The 17,948-nt window shown below is 34.0% G+C and overlaps 1 protein-coding gene across 1 annotated transcript in view; it reads right to left on the bottom strand.

Moving 5' to 3' along the window:
• LOC129256956 (F-box/WD repeat-containing protein 7-like) overlaps nt 1-17,948 on the bottom strand; it is a 42,904-nt gene that overhangs the window by 10,416 nt on the left and 14,540 nt on the right. The window contains exons 2-8 of the mRNA XM_054895183.2: nt 14,060-15,121; nt 12,787-12,852; nt 12,239-12,383; nt 8,643-8,797; nt 6,203-6,358; nt 3,096-3,221; nt 2,108-2,286 (exon numbers count right to left, since the gene is read on the bottom strand). Coding sequence (XP_054751158.1) covers nt 2,108-2,286; nt 3,096-3,221; nt 6,203-6,358; nt 8,643-8,797; nt 12,239-12,383; nt 12,787-12,852; nt 14,060-15,100 — 1,868 coding nt within the window. The 5' untranslated portion in view covers nt 15,101-15,121. The remainder of the gene's footprint in view (nt 1-2,107; nt 2,287-3,095; nt 3,222-6,202; nt 6,359-8,642; nt 8,798-12,238; nt 12,384-12,786; nt 12,853-14,059; nt 15,122-17,948) is intronic.

Here is a 17,948-nt window from a genome sequence, read left to right as displayed (position 1 = left end):
AGGAAAAATTAACTTAACAAAAAAAGCAACAAGAAATATTTATAAAAAGTAGAAGGGCCTGTACAAGTACACTGATATTTCACTCTCTCAGCTCATATGCACTTGATCGACTTCCATCGAGGATTCGGGCTAAATTCCGCCCGCCACTTCCGGGGACCAACCAACGTAGTATTTCGATGAAGAGCACTCCGTCGATTCACCGGTTGTCCCTACCGTACACGCGCGCCTATGGGGATTGTGAACTGTAGGAAAAATCGTATAAAATTACACTTTTTGATATTTCTACGAAGACGAAGTTATATAGAAAATGAAGAATATTACAATCAGACCATATCCCTAGAAAATTGCTTCAAGAAATGTCATTATGAAGAGGAAATGGACAAAAATTTGTGAAGAAAAATCACGAAAAAGGAAATCGCATCATGAATATTCATATCATGGGCGGTCCCACATTTGCATGTTATAGCGAGTTTTCCATTATTTAATAAATAATGGCATTATTTAATAAATAATGGCATTATTTAATAAATAATGGCATTATTTAATAAATAATGGTTATTTGTATATAAATAATGATTATTTGTATATAATGGCAAACTGTAAAAATTGTTTATAAATAATGATTAATGGGATATTGAAACAAAATTATTATTTATAAATAATGAAGTAGATATTTCATTATTTAACAAATAATCTTTATTTATAAATAATGGAAAACTCGAACATTAAATAATGATTATTTATAAATAATGAGAATAATGGTGCACTCGAAAAAATTATTTATAAATAATGAAGTAGACGTTTTCATTATTTAACAAATAATCATTATTTATAAATAATGGAAAACTCAACAAATTATTTATAAATAATGAAAAACAAATAATCATTATTTATAAATAATGAAAAACAAATAATCATTATTTGTAAATAATGAAAAACAAATAATCATTATTTGTAAATAATGAAAAACAAATAATCATTATTTATAAATAATGAAAAACCAATTATCATTATTTATAAATAATGAAAAACAAATAATCATTATTTATAAATAATGAAAAACAAATAATCATTATTTGTAAATAATGAAAAACAAATAATCATTATTTATAAATAATGAAAAACAAATAATCATTATTTATAAATAATGAAAAACAAATAATCATTATTTGTAAATAATGAAAAACAAATAATCATTATTTATAAATAATGAAAAACAAATAATCATTATTTATAAATAATGAAAAACAAATAATCATTATTTATAAATAATGGAATGTCGAACTATTATTATTTACAAATAATGAAGTATTACTTGGAATTATATATAAATAATTAGAAATGATATTTTATATAATAGTAGTTATTTACAAATAAAATGTAAATTATATATAAATAATAGTTATTATTTAATAAATAATGATTATATAACAAATAATTGTTCTATATAATATTGGTACATTCGGCGCCTCATACATTAGATGTTAGAAGTTAATCAGCCAAATGGTTCTTTAGTAGGATGGATGGACGAACTGACAACTGGAAAGCATATCGACTCTGGAAACCACCTATGGTGGGCAGAGGCATCATTGAAACCAAGATACATAGTCGACTAGTCTATGCTGTTAGCCCTTTTCTAAATAGGTTAATATCTAACAAGCCGCCATTTAGAGATAATTTATACATTATACTGGTAGACTAGTCAAAATAGGAAAGCTTATTATAAAAATAATAATATTTTTATCTGCACTAACTACTATATACAAGGTTTAGTGATTTACACTTCCAACCTTACAGATAAGGTCAGTAGCGTGAAAAAAATCTTCTTTTTTTTTTTTTTTCGGGGGGACTACTTTTCACAACCTACTTTGTAAATCTGCAACATAGGAAAAGCTTTTACATTGCAGTGAATAGGTATTTTCCAGGGCTCAATTTTATATTCGAGGGCCCTTTTGAGCATTTTGGAGGCGAAATAGAACCGAGCCTCCATGTAATATTTTTCCCCTTGTTGGAAGTGTTCATTCCATTTCTAACAATTCCACCTTCAAGCAATTAACATGAAAAAAAAAACCCTATAACAAAAACAGCAATGCTCTTGAAATCTCACCTAAGGGTCAATCTACACTGACCAGTACGGATATCCCAGACCTTGAGTGTCCGATCGTATGAACCACTGACCACCTTATCATCATCTACCTGAAGACATCTGACCATATCATGATGTCCAGTCATGGTCACTCTACATGCAATGCTTGACCAACTACTCTGCATTGACAAATCCCAGACCTATTAGATGAGGAAAAATTATATCTTCAGGCTTTCATGCATGACAAAATACATTCATAAAACAATTCATTATTTACATCACATAGTTTCCCTCCTTACAATGCTACACATGTCTTGGGGGAAGGTATACTAAAAACTTCAAAAATATTGAACTGTTTCTGATAAAGAATAAACATCTACTATATTTAAAAAGTTAATGGTTAAAGAGAAGAGTGATTTTAGTGTTTTCACACAGCAGCAAAGAGCAAGCAATCTGGGAGTGAACAGTTTTTCCAGTCATTCTACAAACTCTACAAAATTATGTGTATTTTCATACACTCTTACAAATACTTCAACAGAGATTTGATTCAGTAAGTTGGAAATTATTATAATCAGAGACCATGACACATTGTTTATTTCTTGGTGACTTGGGTGTGGCTTATCTAGACAGTTAAGGAATTTTCTTAATGGTTTGCCTCTAGTCCATTATGGATGAATGAGTCGCTAAATCACATCAAATTCACTATAAACTTGCCAAACTATAACTTCTTAAATCTAGCAAAATTTCATTCCTACCACTTCTTTCCTTTCCTTTGACCCTCCCACTCCCCTCTGTGACCCTCCAAAATGTTGGCAAGATTACAACTTCACAGATGCAAAATATTCAACACAATTCGTGCACCTCCTGTCTAGAATATCATCCAATATTAAGAAATAAGATTTACTAATCATAATCGCCACAGGCAGTCTTAGATGAGTTATCTTTGTGGCAGGTCTGGAGTACTCCTATTAGCTATCATCAATGTTTTAGAATATATGCAGTAATCTACCTTTATAGTGGTATCTGTAGAACCACTAACAAGACGATTTCCTTCTAGATGGAGACATCGGACGGTTCCTGAGTGACCGACAAGGGTCTGGACGGACCAAGGAGAGTTCGTTCGGATATTCCAAACCTGGTCAAGAAAGACCAAACAACAATTTATCATCAAGCTTCTGAAATGTGCATGCTCTACCTTCTTAAAATGAAAGCAGGTTTTTTCTTTCTTCTTCAAAATACAAAAGGAATTAAATTGGTATTCAATATATAAATAGAAATGAATGTATTCATATGCTATAGTTTCACTTCAATTAAAGTTTAAACCAGTTCCAATAAGTATACATTAGCTTTCAGATGAAATGCAGGTTAATGTTCACTTTTAGTTGAATGTCAAATGTTGAATTAATGGAAATATTCAATGATATGAATTAAACTTTAAAAAAAAAGAAAATTGAAAAATATTCTCAATGAATATTATGAATGCATGTGTTAATAAACACATGGTGTACAAAATCCCCTGGAGATAAAACACTGACAAAAATGAAGTTGGTAACCTAATTACTCATTTACACTGTATCGCTTCCTTAATATCCATGCTAGTAGTAGGCCAATTCATTACAAATGGGTTTTCAAGAGTACTTGCTAGTAAATATAAATGTAAGCCTGAGTCATATCGATTATTTTGAAAACCGGTGTTCGACAGCTTTAATTCGATCGAACATCAATGCATCGAATGTTGAAGGCGGGGAAAATCGAGTCAATTTTATTTTGCTCCGGCCGTCGCGTCGATGCGCTATGCATGCACGCACTGCACTAGCACTGACGACGGTATATGCGCTGGGCGGGTGGGCGTTGCACAAGCAGATGACGGAACAAAGTTCGTTTGTATTTTCCATTATCACAAAACACAAAAAAGGCCGGGGACCAAAGCAGAATTCATCCCAAAATATATTCAACAATGATATTTGCAGATGACAACATAAAAGTTTAAAATGAAACAATATTAAAGACATGAATCACGCAGAGTCGATCCGAATGATTTTCGGTCAACTAGCATTCGCAGTCCAGACTCTCACACACCTAGCCGCCCCGTCCGTACACCCGTACTGTACACTCACTCTCCCGAAACGACAGGCGTGCTTGCCAGCCAGCAAACAAGTGCAACCAGCAGAGAGCACTGTAACTTGCCTGAGATAGTGTAGTTGGATCCAAAATGAGCTCCAAATTGATGAGAATATTAAAATATAATACGTAATTTTTCTCTGGATGGTCATTTGAATTGGTATTCAATGCTGATATTGTGAGGAAAGATTGTGGAATATGAGTTATGACAATGTTCGAGAATTAATCCTGATATGATAATCCATTTTTTATTTTAGACACAAGAGCATGCGATCGAAATTAGTACGAATAGCTCGGATCGAGCTCTGAATTCATATAAATCATTATTGGATGTTAAATAATTACGATTTTATGGCCATACTAAAAAAACGATGTCAGCAAAGTATGTTATGTTCATATGAAAGTATTAAAACTGTCATTATTTTCATTTTTATTCCATCTAGACGTCTCCGAGAAAAGAAGCACAATACGCATGCGCTTCGATGACGTATGACATATTTTCCATTCATGAAATCAGAGCCCAAAGTTGGGCACAAACAAGCTTCAAATTGATGGGGAAAATATCAAACGCAATTTTCTCTGTTTTGTCATGTAATATGTTATTATATGGTGATATTACGATCTTGAAAAGAGTTTCCGCATGTTGACAATGTTCGAGAATCAATCCTGACGTGATATATATATTTTTTTTTAGACAAGTGCACTCACTCAAGTCGATCGTCATGTGATGTCCGTCATTGAAAATTGAAATGACATACGTTTCACATCAAGCTCTAAATGCATATTAATGATTATCATATGCAAATTATTGTTAAATATTTCGATTAAATAATATTCGATCGTCATGTGATGTCCGTCATTGAAAATTGAAATGAAATACGTTTCACATCAAGCTATAAATGCATATTAATGATTATCATATGCAAATTATTGTTAAATATTTCGATTAAATAATATTCTATGGTCATGATATTAATATTGTTCATGAATGCAAGGTATATTTTATGTTGATCTCGTCAATTTTCCGGCAATTTTCTGGTTGGATTAAAGCACAGTACTGCGCATGCACGATCGATGGCGATGACTTCCATTCATCAATTCATCGTGCACAAATTATCTCGGCACGAGCAGACGAGTAAGACTCGAACTATGATCGAAATCATGGAAATAAACTTCAAATTAATGGTGAATAGGCATCATAATTGCACAATCGGTTTCATTTTGACGGAATATAAATCAAGTAAGTGGTAGACAAGTTGGACATTACTGTTTATTTTGATCATTGTGTGAACCAAACGAATCGGCCGACCAATTTTTTTTTTTCGATGCACCGATTTTGCAAAATCTGCACCGGCGCTCGATGACATCGATCAAACACCGATTTTAAAATCGATTCGACTCAGGCTTAATTAAATGCTAAATGGACTACAATGTAGGATGAAGAGTGAGTAATTAAACTTTTATAGGGACAATCCCGATGCTATCTCTCGATCTACATAATATTTAGGGACATGTATTGATACAAGTAAAAATCAATACCAATGAAACTTCAGTGTATTGAATCCTTGTAAATAGACCCATATCCCCCTTTCTATACCTTGTTCCAAAGAAATCTTGCATAACATTCAGTAACACTTTGATTAAAGGCAGAAAAGGCTTTCTGTTTGGAGGATATCAAGTACAATAATATATGTTTATTTATGACAACAGCCTTCTTTCTTGATTAAAACAGAAATTAGTTCGAAGCTTATGACACAAGGTGGTATTACAACAGGAGATGTCATTTAATAAACCCTTTCCCAATATGGTCCCGATTTGATCTGAAGGTTAGATTAAGGATTTTGAAATTGTACTAAGTATGAACACTAATAATGGGCACACAATTGTAGTAATGATGAGAACTTTCTTTTCTGGACCTTTGTATCTTATTGCTCCTTCATATATTTTTGTAACATATTTCCTTCAGAAATCAATTAATCTCTGGTTTATAAATACCTTAATTGTCTTGTCAGAGGAACCACTCACTATCCTTGTATCATCAAACTGGACACAGGAGATTCCCTGAGTATGACCTTCAAAGGTTCTTACAGTACAGTAGCCTTTCAACCAGTTTCTACGTAGCCTGTAGCGCTCAGCAAATACTTGTTTCCACTGGTGGACATAAACAAACATAGAGATGAACTGTTAGAAATGTATATAACAAACAGGCAATTATTGCACAGACAAACAAAACTGAGAGGTGGACAACAAAGCACAAATGAGAAAGACCGAATGGAGAGGGGATTTCAGGTGATATAAAGGGACTGACTATAAAGGAGGATATGGAAGAGAAGAATATCAGCGACAGCAATGAAGGTCAACAGAGAAAATGGGAGATGTAGAAAAATCGCACTAAAAAGTTAACAATATATGTTATCAACATGGAATACCAAAGTTCATAAGAAAAAAAATCTACGACTGTACTTCTTTAAAAAAGAAGGATCATCATATGTGCAACTTTCAATTTGGACTTGGGTAAATGTATGACATCACAGAGAATGAAAGGTGAAAGATGATTTCATCCCACAAGGTATAGAATATAGAATTTCCTCTCTTGAATACATAACCAGACAACTCAAATATCACAATTTCAATGTCCATGTTTTTCATATGTTTTGAATTACGGCAGGCTTTAATTTCAATATCATAGCACAAATGGAAAAGAAAATAAAAACGCACAAAAATATCCAACGAAAACAAGGTGGTTCACGCAACAAGCCTCGCCTGATTTCATGATCAATGAAATATGCAATATGATCTTTTGACCTCTAGATGACCTTTCACATTTTTATCCTCATGAACACACATACATGTATGGTATTATCAAATGATTATTTGATGCAAAAATAAAGAAATTAGAGCAATTTTAACAAAAACTTGAAAAAAAAAGGATGGACAAGACATCAAATCATTTGACCTTTTGACCCCTAGATGACCTTTGACCTCATCATCCTCATGTACATGCACACACATGTGGTATTACCCATGAATCATTTGTAACAAGGGTAAACACAATTGATACAGAAATAAAGAAATGAGAGCATTTGAAAAGAAACCTCAACATTTTGACCCCTTAATGACCTTTGACCCAATCACCCTCAACAACAAAAATATAGTATTGCTTAAGGATCATTTGAACCAAGTACATGTATGAACTTAATTGATGCAGAAATAAAGAAATGAGAGCATGTTGAACAAAAACTTTAACTTTCTGTAACAGACCAACAGGACAAATGATCACAAGGTCTCTGCCGAACTTCGTTCAGGCAACACAAAAAGTGGGGCATTAAGGCCTATCACAAGGGCATCCAAGGCTGTAGCCTCAGTGGCATTTAAGCCCTGTACCAGCCACACAGAAAAACGCTAAGAAACGCTCTGTTACTTACAACCTATAATGTCGCAACAATGCATTATTAAAATCTTGGATCAAGGTTTGACATTGCAATCAGAAATGTGACTGCGTCTACTGTTAGTGCTAACAATGTTTCTGTGCAGCAGGTACTGGTGCAGACTGTGACTCTAATGCTGCTATTACACTTGTACAAGTTTGGGTTCCCGCATTGTCACGATTCTATCGTGCCAGTTCGTGACATTGTAGGGCACGAAATGCGTCAATGGTTCGTGCCATAGGCCTGACTAGTTCACGACATGTTCATGCAGTATTTACAATAGTTCACACACTGTCACATCATTCATTGGATCAGAATATCAAACTCCTTGAATTGCCTTTGAGGCGAGCAATTCTTATGCGAACGTGAGCTATGCGAGAACAATTGTGGGCCACTCGTGCCATGGCACGACTTGGCCTGATGATGCGCACAGTTTACGAATAGTTTACGCCAATAATCCCAAAATTCATGGTGCCAGGATTTTAGAAATTTTAACATTTCGGCACGACACTTTAAGCATTGTTTCGCACTGGCCCACACACCTCACGAACAGAACGATGTTGCATGATTCGATGCGTGAAGTAGTCGTAAACTATTTGGGTCTCAAAATCTTGCAAGTGTAATAGCAGCATAAGCTTTATACCACATTGTACATACAATTAAACCAGGCATAATATAAATAATTTACTTTAAAGAAGTCAGGAAAATAGGTGGAATACATACAAGAATGGTATAACAAACAATAGGACTAAGTAAGCATGCAAGTGATCAGTTCTTGTTGGACAAGACACAAATGATGTTGAATCTAAGCTTGTTAGCAACTATAACAAAGGGATAATAAGATTAATCTGGAATTGCATATCCTTGAGAATCTCCAACAACTGATACACACAAAATATCCAAAGTCAAAACAGGCCTCCCAACATTGCTTGCTTGGTTTTCTTTTTTGGGATAGCTCTAAGAATTTTGTAGTTTGAAGAATGAATTTCATTCAGTTACGGTTATACCTGTATGCTGGATCCCATATGGTTTATCATCTGCTTGTGTTCTTCTACTTGAGATAAACGCCATTTTTGTTGAAGACAAAGATTACTCCAAAGATAGGACTCCTCAGCAAGAGCTTTCCAGGCCCGATTCACTCCAGCACACCGACATAAGCTCACTGAAGATGTTAAAAACAAATCAATTATTATAAAAAATGAATTATTAAAAAAAATAATAAGGCTTTTCATACATGTATTCATAATGTAATAAAATAATTTCTTCTATCACTTGTCTTATGTTGTAAATGTACAGCAGCCAAGGATTGCTTAAGTCTGGAAAGAATGTCAAACCACTAAAAGGGTGGGTTAAAAAAATGACAAATGTAGCTCTAGTAAAATAAATAAAAATGAAGTAAAAAGTTTTTTGTTAAAATCATAAGCTAAAGGTGGGTTACCAATTTTGAAAAAAAAATACAACAATTTCCTTTATTCAAACAAATATTTGTCAGATATCACAGATTTTTTTCTTTGCACCTCTGTCCAATGTTCCAGTTCAACTGCAGATGACCCTGAGATGTCACTGTTAACTTGTTAGAAAATCTTAACCATCATGCGCAGGTATACCAATAATATGTTTTGTATATTTGGTATGTGTATCAACCTTCATTAGGCAATGAATAATGTGCCAAAATTCTGATTAGAGAGTCATCACATTTTGATTGTAATTGTTCTCGAATTATGTTTTTCTTTTCACAATAAGGTTTATCCTTTAAATCCTACTACTAAATTAAAAAAAAAAGTAATTGGATTGGATATTAACCATAAATAGACAGGGCTATTTCTACACATAAGAAAAATCTCAACCGCCAATCACAACGAAAATTGGCACTCACGTTACCCATGGCATAATCTACAAAACAATAATATCAAATTCTGCGAAAAAATCTCATTACTTAATCTATGAGTAAAATTAAAAGTTTGCTTTAATTTAACTAAACAATGCCCCTAAAATGCAAATTTTTGGTACACAGACTCGTTAAAGGGATCTTCTTGTACTCAAAAAAAATGTCAACATCACATTTATTTTCTTATGTATTTTATTGTTTTATAAATTTTGAAATGTATCTCCTTGTTTTTTCACTTTTTGTTTTTGATTGTTTTTTCAATGGAAATTGTCTGGGACTTTGTTTTCACAATAAACAAGATGGAATAAATTGATTTGAATCAGTATAGGAAAAATAATGATAGACTTATGAATTTTGGCCAAAAATACTATTTGCATTGGATTTGTACACAAATTTATGTTTTTGAGCAATTTTGGGTCTGCATGCACTTATGAAATGTTCCAGAATTTTGGAACCGCGCACCCAGGGGTCATAATTTTGGACTCAAGAGTTGCACGAGACTTGAAAGTAAAAATTCAGAGAGTGATGCAGTAAAAAAAATTTGTGCAGAAGATTTATCATGAACAAGTGGAACGCCTCTGGCAGTCTCGCCTGCATTACGCAATTTGATATACCAACAGTGCTGACTCTGAAAACAACTATTAAATAATTATTCATAAAAGAAAACACTCATATGATAATAAAATACTATGTCCATTTACCCAACATGACCTTTGACCATGATCATGTGACCTTAGACATGTGCAAAACAACTCGATTACCCTTATGTCTATGTTTCATGAACTACATGTGTAGATCCATAAACTTTCTAAGTTATGATGCCAATTCAACAAATTTCCCCAACACGGCCAAAGTTCACTGACCCTAAATGACCTTTGATTTTGGTCATGTGACCTGAAACAAGCACAAGATATCCAGGGATACATGGTTACTCTTACGTATGTCCCAAGTTTCCATGAACTAGATTTATAAACTTTAAAGTTATGATGACAATTCCACAAATACCTCCAACATTATCAAAGTTCGTTGACCCTAAGTGACCTTTGACCTTGGTCGTGTGACCTGAAAATCGCAGAGGATGTTCAGGGATACATATTTGCTCTTATGTCTTAAGTTTCATAAACTAGATCCATAAAACTTCAAAGTTATGATGACGATTCCACAAATACCCCCAACATGGTAAAAGTTCATTGACCCTAAGTGACCTTTGACCTTGGTCATGTGACCTGAAACTTAGGCAGGATCTTCAAACTTTAAACTTAGGCAGGATCACCCTTATGTCCAAGTTTCATGAACTAGGTCCATATACTTTCGAAGTTATGACATTTCAAAAACTTAACCTTGGTTAAGATTTCGATATTGATTCCCCCAACATGGTCTAAATTCATTGACCCTTAATGACTTTTGACCTTAGTCATGTGACCTGAAACTCAGGCAGGATGTTCAGTAATACTTTATTACCCTTATGTCCAAGTTTCATGAACTAGGTCCATATACATGACATTTCAAAAACTTAACCTTGGTTAAGATTTCAATATTGACGACGCCGTCGGAAAAGTGGCGCCTATAGTCTCATTCTGCTATGCAGGCGAGACAAAAATGTCAAGGGGGACTGAACCAGTCTTCTTAGGATTAAACAGGTAATAAATTTGGAAAACTGAATTATAATTTAGATGTTAAAAATTTAACAGATAGAGGATGATTTATCTTTCCATACATTCTTATTTCCACACAATTTCATTCAAGAAGTCTTTTCTTTGAATGGTTAAAAAAGACCTGCTCATATATGCAAGACCAGAATATTTAAACAACGTGGTTCACAAACCACAGGTCTCGCCTGATTTCACGATCAATAAAACATGCAATATGATCTTTGACCCCTAGATGACCTTTGACCTTATCATTCTCAGGAACACACATGTGGTAAGATCCAAAGATCATGCAGAAATAAAGAAACGAGAGCAAGTTGAACAAAAACTTCAAAAAAGATGAACATGACCTCAAATCATTTGACCTTATGACTGCTAGATGACCTTTGACCCATCAGTCTCATGTGGTAACATGTTGTTTTACCCAAGGATCATATGTACTAAGTATGAACATAATTGATGCAAAAATACAGAAATGAGAGCAAGTTGAACAAAAACTTAAACATTTTCGAACAGACCAACAGATTATTACAGACTAACAGACCAAGAGGAGAATTGATTACTAGGTCTCTGCTAAACTTCGTCCTGGCGAGCCAAAAATAAATAAAGGCTTCACAATATAGCGTGTGAAAGGAATTCATTAACACCAAAAGGACATAATACAGGATTAACTGTTATGAAAACCTTGTTAAACACAAACATCACCAGGCTTTGCTTAAGAATCACACAGATGACTCAAGATAATTGCATGTTAATATATTAAATCTTGATCATTTTCAAATAAATCACTTGACAAAGCCCTATGGGCAAAAATTTGTGAAATTTCTTTCAGTACGGAGTTTTTATTTCATCTTGAGTTTGTTCTATTTGACTGACTCCGAGCAGAACAATATCAACTTCGTTATGATATACACACATATATGACTCATCCTTTAATATTCTAATAAAGAGAATTCATACTGTTTTACCAATATGAACTTCTCTAAATACCAACTCTGTCATAGTCAGACTAATATTTAAGAGATAGAAGAAATTCTGAACTTATATTCATTTTTTTGTCCAATACCTGGGTCAAGGTAACTCAGGATCTTTGTTGAGAGCTGGTTTGGTAACCATGACAATAAATCTTGGCAGTTATGAGGGCAGTGTTGATGTAGGATAGGTTCCATAGTAACAGATAACATGTGCATCTGAGGCAAATCACACTCCTCCTGTCATTTTCAATACAAAATATAGAAACAAAATATTTTCAGTTATAACAGCAAATGACAAAGCACAGAGAACATTCAAAACAGGTGCTACACAGCAGAAATATCAAAATGTTAATGAGACTGCATGCACAGTGCAAGTAAGATTATTGAAAATTTAGATTCCTCAATACATCAAACCTTTGCAAATAAGTTTACAATCAATCATATGGAGTAGTGAAAAGAACCAACAATTCATTTACTTTAATACTGTGCATAGATAATATGGGCTCATCCTAATACAGAAGACTTATAATACTGGTATAACCATAAATGCAGCTTCTGTGGTTGCCTTCCGTTTCTCCTTTTTGATGAGCTTAGAAGAAAAATCCCCCACCTAAAAATAAGATTCATATTATTGCCTTACCACAAGCCTCTTCATCATCATGTTTTTCTGCTGGTCATTGAACTCCCGGAACCAACCAAGGATGGACTGCACAAAAATGGGAAAGAAAATAATAAGATTGAATGAAAAAGGAGAGATAAAATAATTAAGTATAGAATAGAAGAAAAATTGTAACTATCTATTATAATCTGAGAAATCAGTTAAAATCAAAATACAATAAAAAGCTTACTAATATATAGTAACTGTCTGTTACATGCATAATGGGATAATAACACCACAACCATCATACATGTTGGATGGGTATTTTTTTCTGATGAAATTTTAACTTATCATTATTAGTTTGACATTAAAAGAATTCCTTTCCAGAAAACATATCTGGAAATAAAGATTCTCATCATCATCATAGATAAAAAATTTCTGTAGTGTTCTTGATTCAAATTATAAAAACTTGAGATGGATGCAAAATATCTGGCATAGTTTTCTGTTTAAAGGGGAATGAAACCTTTGGAACAAGTAGGATTCTGTCGGAACAGAAAAATCAAAGAATAAGAAAAAAGAAAGTTAGAGAAAAATCAGACAAATAATAAGAAAGTTCTGAGCATTTGAAATATTGCAATCACTAATGCTATGGAGATCCTATCATTGGCAATGCGACAATGATGTGTGATGTCACATGTGAACAACTTTCCCTTTGATAGACTATAAAATACCCCAAAAAAGTCTCTTTTTGCTTTTTCTAATGGTGATACAAACTCTTTATCCATGATGTATTTTTAAAAATCTGTATTACATGCCCTCCTATAAAAAGAATACATGATCTACTGATAGATGAGATAAAAGAGGCAGTTTAAGTGAAATATATACTAAAGTAATGGGGAGAGTTGTTCATCAGTGACATCACACATATTTGTCGTATTGCCAATGTGAGGATCTCCATAGCATTAGTGATCGCAATATTCAAATGCTCATAACTTTCTCATTATTTGTCAGTTTTCTCAAACTTTTGTTGATCCGTTTCTTTGATTTTTCTGTTTTCACACAAGCTATCTTGTTCCAAAGGCTTCATTCTCCTTTAAGGTATTCTCTGTAAATGATGTGACAAAATCAAATAAATGTGGTTTATCAAGAAATTATTGTCTAGTTGTACATTATATGTCTGCATCCATGCAGTCTAACATGTGATTCAAGTCAACTAAAATTATAACATAGTCACTTAGATTTGTTGAAAATGGGTTCAAATAAAATTTGAATTCTTGAGGGCTAATGTCTTTCCATGCCTTTAATTGATACCCACCTCTAGTCTCTCCTTGAATACAAGACCTGAAACTTTATCTTTCCACTGATCAACTGGTTTCTCTTTTATTTTCTGCTCATTACCATTTTGTTCATTAATTGTTCTATCCTGATCACAAAACAATGGAATGCTTCTTGACAAGCCCTTGACATCATGCATGACAGCACTGTGCAACATGTCCAGGGATCGATTGGCTCTCAATGCAGCTTTCTCTTCCTCCCCACACTCCATGTTAGCTATCCTCATGTCATACATTGCACTGCCTGGACGCTCACTCTGGAGGGATACTGATTTCGTCATGAGAGGACCTTGTACTGAGTTACGCTTCCACAGATTCTTGCTACGGGGAGATGAGGACGGAGACTGCACAGCCTTAGATGGCTGAATGGGCATCCTCAAACTCATACGCAAAGGACAAGACCTATTCCTAGGCCAGCTGCCAGAACAAGTACCTAAATTCCCACGGCGACAGCAGCAGCAAGATGGACAATGGCAGCAGTCATTGCGATGCTTTTGTACTTCAAGAGCACAATCTGAATGTCTGCAAGAAATGGTACTGCTTGGATTTCGCTTCTTTCTCAATTGAACATGATCACTGTGAAGCTTTAGTTCTGCCGGTCTGAACATTGCCTTGACAGCACTTGGACGAACACAGTGCTGATAAATTACTTCACTGTTATCTGGTGGATTGTAGCAAGTGTGCTTTGGCGACCTGACTGCATTGCCACATGTTGCTAGGTCACCTTCACTTGAGGAACTACAATCTGAGAGCTGCTGTTTTTTTACATTTGTTGCATGATAGGAACTAGTAGAAGGGCCATCACTCAAGTCCATTTGCTCTGATGGAAGGTCAGCCTCCCCTGCTTCTTCTCCGGTTGAAGCAAAGTCACTGTCTCCTTCTCTTGAGCTTCTGGTTCTTCTGGCAAGGCGAGCCACTCTGTCCCATACTCTGGATTTTGACTTTGCTCTCTTTGGAGGAGGCCTGGCAGGAATTCCCTCAGAGTCACTAGAACCGACATTTGAGTTATCACGGCCATCCATAGTCAGGTTGGTTTGGAATTACTGAAAATCAACAAATTATATGAATATAAATATTAAAAAGTAAAGGCTTTACTTCTGAGGAATAAATAACTGGGAAAGTAATACCAAATTATAAAGTCTAAATACAATATTAATAACATGATAATTATTTTCCCCATGGTGTTGACTGATCTTGTAATTGTTCTGATGACATCCAGCTACGTTTAACTAATCAGATATAGTGGATCCTATTCAAATGATTGGTTGCACCTGCACATGACTGATGATGAACAGTCAAACGAGTAATGTATACATATTGACCGGTGATGGTTCAGAAATGAGGATGGTTTATATCAAAATAACAAGGTTAGGAACTTTTGGCAATACCATACTGGGATGATTATTTTGGGCCACCTGATTTAAAAGGTGCGTGAATATACGTCATGGCACATCACAGCAATGTCAACAAGAAAAATCTAGTGGATTTAAGACGTTTTTATATTTTGACAACCGTTTGTCCATGTGGGGAGCCTTTCCCAAAAGTTCCTGAAATTTCCCATTTCACATCTCTACATCCATAAAAAAGTCATCCACTTTCCATTCAATATTCTTGGCTTATCTATACATCAATATATTCTTGGCATGAAATTTATTATGTCTATAAGAATGATGGAATTTGCTTGGCCAGAAGTGGCATTCTAGTCCCACATATCGTTAGTGATTTAACGAACTGGCTTAAACCTCGGCTGGTCTCCAAAACATGATTTCGAGATAATCGCATTCAAAGTTTGGATGTTTTTCAGACACTCATCACTTCGCGCTTTGAAAGAAACCAGCTCAATTATTTGTACCAATTTAAAGCATAAATTTTATTCTTTTGGGCAGTTCCACGGTTACGGAGTGACATTCAAAAACAAGTTTTCGGCATTCAAACAAAGATATCACCCATATTTAAATAGCTATTTGCAAAGAAATGGTACCTGATAGTAGTTGCTGAAACCCACTCTTCAAAATAATAACATTTATGATTTGTTACTTTGATCCACTGAATTAATGAGATATGAATATTCATAATCATGGTTACGGAGTAACGTAAAATGGACATGCATATTTAAGAAAACATATTGCTCAAACTCTGTGAACTTTAAATGGCTATCACAATGTTGAGTTATTGATTGGATTCTATGTTGTTCTAGCTTTAATATGCTGCATTACATAAAAAAATTTGTGTATTTTTTCATTAATTACAACTTAAAACATAAACCCATACCCGGTTATGGAGTGACATCTGAAATATTCACACAAAGGCAACGTAAACTGAACTTATATTTTAAGATTTTCTTTTGATATGATGTAAAATGATGACCTTCAGATTATCCAAAAGAAAATTTTACAAAACAAGCGATAGTTTTCTGTTAAATTGAAATTAAGTAAAAAATATGTATGTAGTCCCATGGGCATTTTCACGGTAACTGACATTACACGGCACAATGTTTTCACACCTTTCATTGTGTGTATCTCTAAAACAACAAATGATGGGAGTTTGCTTTTGATAGAGTTAATAAAGTGAACCTTGCTGTATACTCTGATACTAAGTTTTCCTATGTAACCACATTTTTTTACGCATCAGCAAGCAAAAATGTGTCGGTAACTGACATTACGCAAAAGGACATGCAATTTCAGGGTGTTCATTAAAATTGAAATATCTCATGTCCCTGAGTAGATAGAGAAATAATTTGAATATGTAAATATACTTCCGTTACTAGGTTAAGATCTGTCAAAATATTAAACAATTCGTTTTTGTCTTTTGGGGACTATGATAATTTTTCCACAACCATGCTGGTAACTGACATTACGGTAACTGACATTACACTTAATTTGCCATAGAGATAACACATGGAAGTCAAATGTGTGGAATCATTGCATTGTATCTTCTGTGCAGGGCTTCACATGAAAGTGAGCTTGATGTGGAAGTATACCCGAGTATTTAGGAACATTTCAATGAAAAAACTTTTTCTTTTTTATTAATTCCTTTCTTTGATTTGAACATTTTTATCATTACTTGTCGGTAACTGACAATACGCATTAACATTTACCAGTGCTACATGATTTTCAAAGGCATAATTTTCTTGGTACTTATATGTAAGGCTTTTTAAAATCATAAAAGTTTCATAATACTTCACATTTTTAATTATCAAAAGATAAGAAATGTATGTTTTACTTACTCGGGGGGTGGGGGGTGGGGTCATAGCAGCTACATGTTTTCCTATAGTAATATAATATTGCATTGACTGTACACATGGATTTTTCTGACTATACACCCATAATATATTCATCAGTTTTATATTGACTTTTTAAACCTTTTCCTTCTCCAACCTCCCCCTCCCCTCAAAAAAGGCAAAATGAATAAGGGTCTCCTCCCCTAGGCTACATGTACCCCTCCCCCGAATCTCATGCAGCCATGTAGTTTTATTGATTTCTATTCTGGTCAGTACAAGCAATGCTTGTTCATATCTGGCGGATTTCAATTCTCTTCATAATTTGTTTAATCATTTTCTTTGCTAATTTCTTTTATAAGCTGTCAACAAAAAATAAACTCCAGCTTCTAAACTGAAACTGAACTATTTGTAAATTAGAAAAAAAAACACCACAGTTTTAGTAGATCCATGCAACATTCATCAGAACTGTCAAATTTCACTTTTCATCTATACTTGTAAACCAAAAACAAAATTGTATCACACATCCACACTACTAACAGGTATAAAAACCAGGAATTTACTTTTAGCGAGGCAATGCTCAAAAGAATCCTAGAAACTAAAAAAGGGACCCTGGAAATCCCCTTCATCACAATGTTAAGCTTAAAAAATGT

This window comes from Lytechinus pictus, chromosome 3 (genome assembly GCF_037042905.1).
Source record: "Lytechinus pictus isolate F3 Inbred chromosome 3, Lp3.0, whole genome shotgun sequence".
Taxonomy (NCBI): Eukaryota; Metazoa; Echinodermata; class Echinoidea; order Temnopleuroida; family Toxopneustidae; genus Lytechinus; species Lytechinus pictus.
Note: the sequence above shows the minus strand (reverse complement) of the source record. Positions and strands in the feature narration are given on the sequence as shown.